We start from the raw sequence: 9,747 nt of genomic DNA, 5'->3' as shown, positions 1-9,747 counted from the left end.
GTGAACGCTCACCCGTACAGACTTTTCGTCTACCTTTTATTTTCCTTCGGAGCAATTAGAAAATTCAACAGACACCCTTGTAGACTCTTCTTCAAAGGTATAGTGATAACGCATTCACAACCTTGAAATCTCTCCCTTATAACTTTTCGCTTTCACGCTCGTACATTGACATGTCCTCATAGCTATAAATTTCAGGAACACATCTTCTCATTCCCAAGCACGTTTCCAATTTACGAGTAAGAAAATAAACATCGGCTACCCGAGAAAAATCTGGTCCGTACCACCCAGTCAGTTGCAAATTTATTTGCCACTGGAGAGTAAAACTACCCGAGTCCCCAGTGTTACCCTGAATCAAATGCACTAACTCTGCGAAAATTAGAGAGCCACGTTGCATAACTGTCTCCATACCTCACACTAGTCATCCAACTCCCACTTGCCCGATACTTTCGTCGGTTACCAAATTTTCATCGAGTTCCCGACACCCTTAACAATATATAATATACTTTAAGTTCCTGGACTTACAAGATTGTCCTCTCCCCCATCATTTAAAGATTTCTAATTGATCACCGGTTAGAAATCAATTGTTACCAGTTATCAATTCATTAATTCATATCAATTGTATTACCAGTTATAAAGTCAATAATAATAATAATAATAATAATAATAATAATAATAATAATAATAATAATAATAATAATAATAATAATAATAATAATAATAATAATAATAATAATTGCATTACCAGTTATCATGTCATTAACCTTTGAAATTCAAAACAATTATTAAAATTTATATCAATTGTTGATTTGAAAAGATAGACAAATATAACGTCATAATTTAAATAAACGGTCAAATTTGAAGTTATAAACTCATATATGGGTGAATATTAAATCTTTAATTAAATAATGAATTAATATAAGTTTTTTTATATATAAGTTTTTTTATATATATAAGCTTTTCTTATATATAGAAAAATATTACTATTACAAAAGAGTACGATGTCAAATTTCTGCACTCTCGTATAACCCGAACAGAAAAAAGTCTTACACCTCTTACGGTTTTACCTCCTTTTTATCAAACATTAGAAAGAAAAAAAATTGTTTGTTAACCTAAAAATATAAAGGAAAAATATAAACATATAAACATATAAACATAAACATAAACATAAACATAAACATAAACATTGAAATATTAAATTAAAAACCCTGTATGTGTCTTTGTGTGGGTACTAGTCTGTCTTAATAAGACCGGTTGTAACGGCAAGGGTGGCACGCCGTGGCTGCATAGGTGGCAACCGGCCACTCCTTTGCCGATGCTGTATCACCGCGTGGAGAGGGGCGGGGGAGAGAGGCGTAGGATGGAGACGGAAGCAAACACGCGAATGGGTGGTGGTGATTGGTCCACGTGGCACAAGGTTTGACCGAAAAATTTGATTTGGGGGATTGAATGTATCCGTTGGGATTAAATATAAATAATAATAATAATAATAATAATAATAATAATAATAATAATAATAATAATAATAATAATTTAATAATAATAATAATAATTTTTTTATTTACTTATATTTACTTATATATATATATATATATATATATATATATATATATATATATATATATATATATATATATATATATATATATATATATATATATATATATATATATATATATATATATATATATACCAATCCCCATTTCACAAACTACACATCTTCATACTTCTCCTACATTTCCTACTTTTATAAAAAAAAAAAAGTCTAATCCAAACACTCCATTCATTTTGCAAGATGATAATGAAGATCCTCAAACACCACTTAACCAAACCGGTTCGTTATCAAATATTATGGTGTTCGGTCGGCCGAATACTCCCGGATTATCATCCCCACCACTCCAAACACCTAGACCTCAACAATTTACCAATATAAGTAGAAACTTATTCGGGTTCAATCAACCTCCGTTAAGTTTTGAACAACAACAAGCTATTTTGTTTTATCAACAACAACAAATGTTTCAACAAAAACAAATGTATCGAATGCCAATTCAACCATTGCAACCACCACAACAAATGCAACCAACGCAACCAAGTCAACCACAACTACGATTGCGAGATGAAGAATCGCGAGATAGTCAAGTACAAGAAAGTCAATCACAAACACGGCCAACGCGTAGACACCGAAAAAAAGAAAAAGGTTTATTATTATTATTATTATTATTATTATTATTATTATTTAACTTACTGTTACGGAGTATTATTATTATTATTATTATTATTGTTATATATATATATATATATATATATATATATATATATATATATATATATGTATATATATATATATATATAGTAGGTTTATAATCTAAATATATATACGTTTATTATTATTATTATTTAATGAATTATTATTATGTGAATATATAGAAAAAGCGGTGGATGTAGGTACGTCGTCAAAAAGAGTACAAAAATTGTGGGTTGCGCAAGAGGTTTTGTGGTTGTGTAAATGTTTTTGTGATCAATCGGAGAATTCGATTGTTGGAAAATCTCAAAGACACGGAAGTTTTTGGGGCGGGGTAATGGATAAGTTTAATGTAAACAATGAAGGATGGGTACGCAGTGAAGATTCGTTATCTTCTAAATGGCGAGATGTCAACAAAGCATGTACGGAGTTTTTGCCGATCTTTGTGGATATAGCCAAGCATTGGCGTAGTGGTTGTAATGATGTTGACAGTTACAAGAGTGCGGAGGACTCATATATGAGTCAATATGAGAAAGCGTTTTTGTACAAGGAAGCGTTTTTTTTTCTTGAGAGATCATCCAAAGTGGAGGGTACTTAAAGATCCAGTTGGTAAAGCTCAAGAAAACTTTGTGAATATTGACGACGTTGTGGGGGAAAGTCAAGGAGACCCGGTACGACTCTCGCAAGACTTTGACGAGGCGAAGTAGTTTAGGGAAATACCGATGCAACGTCCAATGGGACGTGATAGAGCGAAGAAAGCCCAAAAAAATCGGTTTCTTCGAACGCAGGTGGGTCATCTCGTGGTAAGAGTTCAAATTCTTCAAAGTCAAAGGTGGAAGAATTTTTTGTGGCCTCGAATAAGAATAGTGCGATTAATGGCTTCAAAAAATATGTGACTTTGCAAAGCGCTCTAGCAAGTATGGATGTGTTGGATAAATCATCTTCTCAAATGGAGGATCCGGAAGATGTGATATGTCTTCACAATCTTAAAATGTACGTTCGTCGTCAGTTAAAAGAGGACTTGAACATTGACGGAACCATCCGGCAGCCCGATGAGGATTAGTTTGTTAGGATTTAAATTATGTATCGCTTTATTTTTTTAGGATTTAAATTAATGTATTTTTTCATTTTAGGATTTAAATTAATGTATTTTTTCATTTTAGGATTTATAATTATGTATTTTTTTTTATTTGAAGCGTATTAATTTTTTGTTTTATTTATTTTTAGTTTTTGATTACAACATAAAAATAAAAAAAATAAAATATCACATCAGAATTTCACTAACCTACACCACAAACTCACACCACCACTATTTCATAAAAACAACTCACTCGTTCTAATCATCAAAAAACAATTCACGCCCATCTCACGCACCTAGCTTTACTAACCATTAATATAAATAATCTCTCATCAAAACCTTCGTGGTTCTTATTCTTTCTTTTCCATCTCTCTCCCTTTCTTTTACCTATCTCAGGGGACCATCATATACACATACACACCCTTTCTCCCAACCAAATCACTTAATTTAATTTTTGTACAGACCACCTACATTAATATTAATTTTAATTTTTGTACTGACCACCTACATTAATATTAATCAATTTAATTTTATTATTATTCCATGAAATAAATATATATTCTTTCTCTCCATCTTCAAGTAATCAAGTTCATATCTTTCCCCCATCTTTTTCTTCCTTTTTAGTTTCTTGATTTCAGTACTTAGTGTGGATATCATTATCATCAAGATTTATTTATTTAACAAAATGGGTGTCTATCAAAACAATTCCACACAAAACCCATATCCAAATTCTTCATCTTTAACTAAAATTACTTCTACAACATCAAGTTTTGATGATGACGATGATGAAATTTATCACTACAATGATGAAACTGATATGAAATTTAAAAACTTTATTCATAAAATGATTTGGGATTTTGGTTTTGCTTGTTTCGTTCCAACAATTAGCAAGAAAAAAGATGAAATGAAAAGGAAAATGGTGAATAATTTGGAGAATAATAAGGCATGGCTTCTTGCAGAGTCTGGTGGGTGTGTTACTAATTTTGGAAATGCAGAACCACACTCTGTTCACTCATCTTTTAGATTCAGTTTATGTTCACAAGTTGAGCTTGAATCTATGAGTGTTAATTCTTCATCTGCTACTGTTTTGATGGTGAATTTGGATAATGGGCTGATTGAACCAAGATCTCAAGAGCTTAAATGGGGAAGAATTGAGTCCTTGGAAAGAAGTATTTCTCCTGTTGCACATAACTTAATTCGGTTCAGCTATGGTGAAATCATTTCTGCCACTCGCAATTTTGCAAAAGGTACTTAATTTATTTGTAATTTTGGTTTTTTGTTACATCGTTGACTTTTAACCTGATTTTGACTTGCAATTTGTAACCGCTATGACCTTCCAGAACAATAACTATTGGAAGTTGATGTATCAATATGCTTCCGAAAGATTCACTAGGTTAACATTCTAGTATAGGATTACATAATCTACTACGGAGTATTAAACTAAAAAATCTTTTTGTGTTTTAAGGTGTATATAAACATATATTGGATATACTTATATGTATACGAAGTAGAATTTTTTTTCCTAACAATAGATAGCCCTTAGAGCTGTCATTAAGATGTATTAATGTGTAGTACAAAATGGTGAATATTTGACTCTTGTTTGACGGTTATAAAAAATATTGTCTTTTTTGCACCTTAACGAAAGTCCGTTGTTAGAAAATCTATTATATGACTACAATATTATATATATGTAGTGTATATATCTGAATTTGGTTCTGATTGTTTGAATTGGGTAGGGAGGGTTTTGGGGAGAGGTGCATTGAGTTATGTGTTCAAGGGAAGAGTTGGGATGTTGAAAACAACAGTAGCAATCAAGAAATTGGACAAAGAAGATAAAGAGGCACCAAAAGCATTTGTTAGAGAATTAATGATAACAAGTTCTCTTCATAGCCATTTCATCGTTCCACTTGTCGGCTTTTGTATCGATCAAGAAGGTGGTTTGTTCTTAGTTTACAAGTATGTTTCAGGTGGAAGCTTAGAACGATATTTACATGGTACTATTTCTATGACCTATTGTTTTCATTTTTGATCTTGAATGTTAAAGTTTGAAACTTTATTGACTTTAAGAAAATACCCATTATGTAGAAACAAGAAATGGTAAAAATGGTGGATCAAAACTTTCATGGTCAGTAAGGTATAAAGTTGCTAAAGGAATTGGTGAGGCTGTGAGATACTTGCATAATGGGACAGAACGATGCGTTGTTCATAGAGATATTAAGGTGCTGTTTGTTTTTTAAGATGTTTTTGTCTGAAGATCTGCGGACCATGTCTGTAAAGAAGATATGGTCTGAAGGTCTGTATGCTGAATAATGAAGACTGTTTGTTTTTAGGTCTGCAACATAACTTAATTCTGTCTGCAGCACTTAGAAGCACATTTCTAAGTCTGCGAGGCTGCAGACATAATAAGACATAATTTTATCTTATGTCTTCAGAAAAACAAACTGTCTGCAGTAAAAACGTCTGCGGGCGCGCAGACATAAGACATAATAAGGTCTGCAGACAGGAAAACAAACACCACCTAAGCCTTCTAATATCCTTCTGTCTTCAAGAAAGTCACCTAAGGTGATAAATAAATACTATATAACTTTTTATAGTATACACAGTGTATAGTATGTATCTAGACCTATAGCTTGAAAAATGGGTCCATTGGATTAGGTGTTTAACCAATTGGGTCCATAGAAAGTTACAGACGGGTTCAATTTAGACCCGTATGAAGCATAACATATATATAAGGTCCAATGGGTCTTTAATGGGTTTTAACGGGTCTTACGAGATTTTAAAAATATTATTATCCAGAGGTTTTACGAGTTCAAGAAACTTTGAGAAACGCGTCTCGACCTACCAACCCGACCTAACCTATTTACGCCTGACCCGTTTGACCCATCTACCCGTTTATCCAAAAAATCTGACCCGTTCGACCCATGACCCGTTTTGATCCAAACTCGTTCGGGTCCTGACCCGACCCGTTTTCCTTCTATAGCATGGCTTGTACGTTTTGTCAAGATTTAAATTTATAGTTTACTTGATGGTTGCAGCTATGTGATTTTGGATTAGCTACATGGACATCTGCTCCTTCGGTTCCCTTTTTGTGCAAAACTGTGAAAGGGACATTCGGGTAATTGGAAATTTATTTTTTTTAATCAAGATTTTGTTGGCGCGTATGTTTTAGGTCGATTGTGATGACTTATAATGGTTTGTTTTTACAGGTATTTGGCTCCTGAATATTTCCAACATGGAAAAGTATCCGATAAAACAGACGTTTACGCATTTGGGGTGGTCCTTTTAGAGTTGATAACAGGACAAAAACCGATTGAATCAAGACAAGGAACCGGAGAAGAAAACTTGGTTTTGTGGGCAAAGCCTTTATTACAACAAGGATCAATTGAAAAACTACTCGATCCTCGCATTAAATTCACTCAAAGAAACCTAGAACAGATATTTCGGATGATACAAGCTGCAGACGCATGTATAAACAATGAAGAATCGAAAAGACCAAATATTGATACCGTCATCTCGATTTTGAATGGAGTCGAAGGTAATCAAACGATTAGAATAAAGACTGGTGTTGCTTTATGTTCAAGCAATTCTGTTAGTGACAGTTACCCTCAGATTCGACAAACAAAGAATGAAATGAAGTCTCATTTAGCTTTGGCAATGTTAGGGGTTACCGAATTTGATGATGATCAAGATTATCTATACTGTAGGTGACCGAATCTTAGCGTGAATAAATGGATTTTGAAGTTACAAATTTGTTTGAATATAGAGACTGAAGATTCAAAAAAGACTGATTAATGAGTAGTTTGTATACAGGTCTTGTAGTTGAATCAGTAGGGTAAGGTAAAAAAGCTAATTTACATGTTTGCAATGTGAGATTATCGTCATCATCATCATGGTCATGCACTAATGCCTTTATTTGATAGGCTTATTATGGTAGGGGTTTTCTTTGTTATCCTGCTTGACAAAATAAAAAAAAGTTTATTTGAATTGTTGTGCTTTATAATGGAAGTATATATTTCATTTTTTATGTTGTTTTTTTTTTGAAACGCAAGGCATATTATAACAATAGAGGAAACATATACAACCACAAGAACCCAAAAAACAGGGCCAACACAAACACAGGTGGTTGCAAAGCAAGCAAACCACAAACACACTATTTACATCCTAAAATACAATTACAAAAGATTCAAATACACATTCGGGTCGTTTAGCCACGTTAGCCAATCGAGTCTCTTCTTTTTTAGACGATGCGATATCCACTCGAAGGACATAATTTGCACTTCGATAAGAGCAACCGACGTGTTCCAAAACTTTCCACGAAAAAACTTATTATTCCTATTCTTCCAAATTAAGTACGCACATACCCATTCAACCGCCTGCCAGATCTTCCTACCCAGATTAGTACTCGAAACCAACCCGTTCCCTCGAAGGATCTCGCTCAAGTTTAGATTAGAAACATTACCGAGCCCCCACCAAGAAAACACTTGACACCATAGATCATAGGCATGTTTGCAAAATATCAACGAATGTTCCACGGATTCAAGACAATCATCACATAAAGGGCACCTAATACTATTTAAATCAATACCCCTCTTGTCTAATTCAATCAAAGTTGGAAGACGTCTTTGAGTTGCCCTCCACACAAAAATCTCAAGCTTTTTTGGGATCAAATTATTACGCAAAGTTTCTGAAAAGTTAGACATACCCGACAAAACTTGACCTTCAATGATGTTGCAAAGTTCCTTGATCGAGAATTTACCATCGTTGGACAAGCACCATGTCACAGATTCGCCTCCAATCGAAAAACAGTATGACGAAATCAGATTGCACAAGTTGTTCAGCTCGCCCTCAGTTCTGCCGAAAGAATCTCTTACCCAGCACCACTTGAACGATACCACGTCACCAACACACTCCACCCGGTCTTTGACAGCAACATCTTTATTGTTTTCAAGCCGGAATAAACGAGGAAAGGCATGCTTCAATTTGTCTCCACAAAGCCAGTCTTCATTCCAGAAAGAAGTAGATGATTCTGCACTTATTTTTTTCACAAACGAGTTGACGAATGGAACTCCAAGCCCCTGAATATCATGACCTGCTAAAATAATAGAACGCCATATGCTTGGTTTTAAGGTACGAATTGCTTCGTACCCTAAATCCAAGCCACCACCCGACCCATAGATGCTTTTAATGATCTTAACCCACAGGGAATCGGTTTCGGTTTTGAACCGCCACCACCATTTCCCTAATAAGGCTAAGTTTTTGTATTTTAAAAGACCAATATTTAACCCCCCATGTTCATAAGAAGATAGAACATTGTCCCATTTGACCCATGAAATTTTAGAATCCGAATCAGACCCGCCCCAAAAAAACACACGCCTCACACTCTCAAGTAACTTTAGCACACATGGCGGGGCACGGAAAAGTGAGAAGTAGTACAATGGTAGACTCGAGAGGATCGATTTAATTAGGACTAGTCTTCCACCAAATGACAACGTTCGCATTTTCCAACTTGACAGCCTAGCTTTTATTTTATCATTTTTTATGTTGTACTAATAGATCTAAGTGTCTTTTTTACATAAATATATTCTTTTTTACATAAATATATTCTTTGAACATTCATTCATCTCTGCTATAAAATATACAGTAGTACACTTTGAAACTAAAACCAACAAACAAACATGAAACAACCCAATAGTTATCAATTATGAGAGGCATTGCAAAAATCATCAAATATCTACATATAGCAAAAAACGTTTTATACTTAGAGGAAGATCTTGCCAACATCCTTCATTAGACCTCTGTTAGCATTATAAAACGCGGTAAATTCATCGTAAGAAATGAAGCCATCTCGATCGGTATCAAGTTCATCCATCATAGTTTTGACCTCTTCTTCTGACACCGAACCAAGCTCCTTCAACGCGTCACCAAGTTCCGTTGATGAGATTTTACCGTCTCCATTAATATCAAACTTGTTGAAGATCCGGTCACATTCTTCTTTGCCATCTTCAGCCATTGTTAATCTCTAATGATATCAATAAATGATGTCAATTTCGCTTCTATGTTTCTTATTTATTTTGTAAAAATTTTGCTTGAATGAAATGTTTATAAGATGGTTGTAGACCAAAAAAGCTTTGTGATTGCCCGTAGAATACGAATTACCATATGTTTTTGTGGTTATAGAAATTGGAATATTTTCAATAGGTGGCTGTAATTACGGCTCTATATATTACCATTCGTCATTTTTGTTGGGTCTAATTAATTTTTTAATCTTTTTTACAAAAATACGTTACCGAGTATAAAATCATAAGTAATTCAAAGGTTAAGAAGTACAATCAATACAAAAGAAAAGAATAAGCTGTAAAACAAAAGTAACTTAAACAAACGGTCTACCAATATGATAGAAAACACTATTTACTAAAAAACTAAACCCACC

General features: G+C 33.8%; 2 protein-coding genes across 2 annotated transcripts; one reads left to right on the top strand and one right to left on the bottom strand.

The window, feature by feature from the left end:
* The first annotated feature begins 4,002 nt into the window (after nucleotides 1–4,002).
* On the top strand, nucleotides 4,003–7,122 carry LOC139858804 (probable serine/threonine-protein kinase PBL7). The gene is made up of 6 exons (XM_071847643.1): nucleotides 4,003–4,564; nucleotides 5,054–5,311; nucleotides 5,403–5,536; nucleotides 5,841–5,879; nucleotides 6,353–6,432; nucleotides 6,524–7,122. The coding sequence occupies exons 1-6, from the start codon at nucleotides 4,003–4,005 to the stop codon at nucleotides 7,023–7,025; spliced, it is 1,575 nt and encodes a 524-aa protein (XP_071703744.1). The 3' UTR covers nucleotides 7,026–7,122.
* Nucleotides 7,123–9,075: 1,953 nt separating this feature from the next.
* LOC139859429 (probable calcium-binding protein CML28) lies at nucleotides 9,076–9,327 on the bottom strand. The gene has a single exon (XM_071848222.1). The coding sequence runs from the start codon at nucleotides 9,325–9,327 to the stop codon at nucleotides 9,076–9,078; it is 252 nt and encodes an 83-aa protein (XP_071704323.1).
* Between the last annotated feature and the right edge of the window lie 420 nt (nucleotides 9,328–9,747).

Source organism: Rutidosis leptorrhynchoides, chromosome 7 (assembly GCF_046630445.1).
Source record: "Rutidosis leptorrhynchoides isolate AG116_Rl617_1_P2 chromosome 7, CSIRO_AGI_Rlap_v1, whole genome shotgun sequence".
In the NCBI taxonomy this organism is placed as follows: Eukaryota; Viridiplantae; Streptophyta; class Magnoliopsida; order Asterales; family Asteraceae; genus Rutidosis; species Rutidosis leptorrhynchoides.
Note: the sequence above shows the minus strand (reverse complement) of the source record. Positions and strands in the feature narration are given on the sequence as shown.

Bases quoted from the DNA above. Each gene is read 5' to 3' on its own strand.
- LOC139858804 (XM_071847643.1), top strand. From the start codon at position 4,003: ATGGGTGTCTATCAAAACAATTCCACACAAAACCCATATCCAAATTCT. The intron at 5,880-6,352 runs GTGATAAATAAA...TGATGGTTGCAG, and splicing joins CTTCAAGAAAGTCACCTAAG to CTATGTGATTTTGGATTAGC. The intron at 6,433-6,523 runs GTAATTGGAAAT...TTGTTTTTACAG, and splicing joins ACTGTGAAAGGGACATTCGG to GTATTTGGCTCCTGAATATT.
- LOC139859429 (XM_071848222.1), bottom strand. From the start codon at position 9,327: ATGGCTGAAGATGGCAAAGAAGAATGTGACCGGATCTTCAACAAGTTT.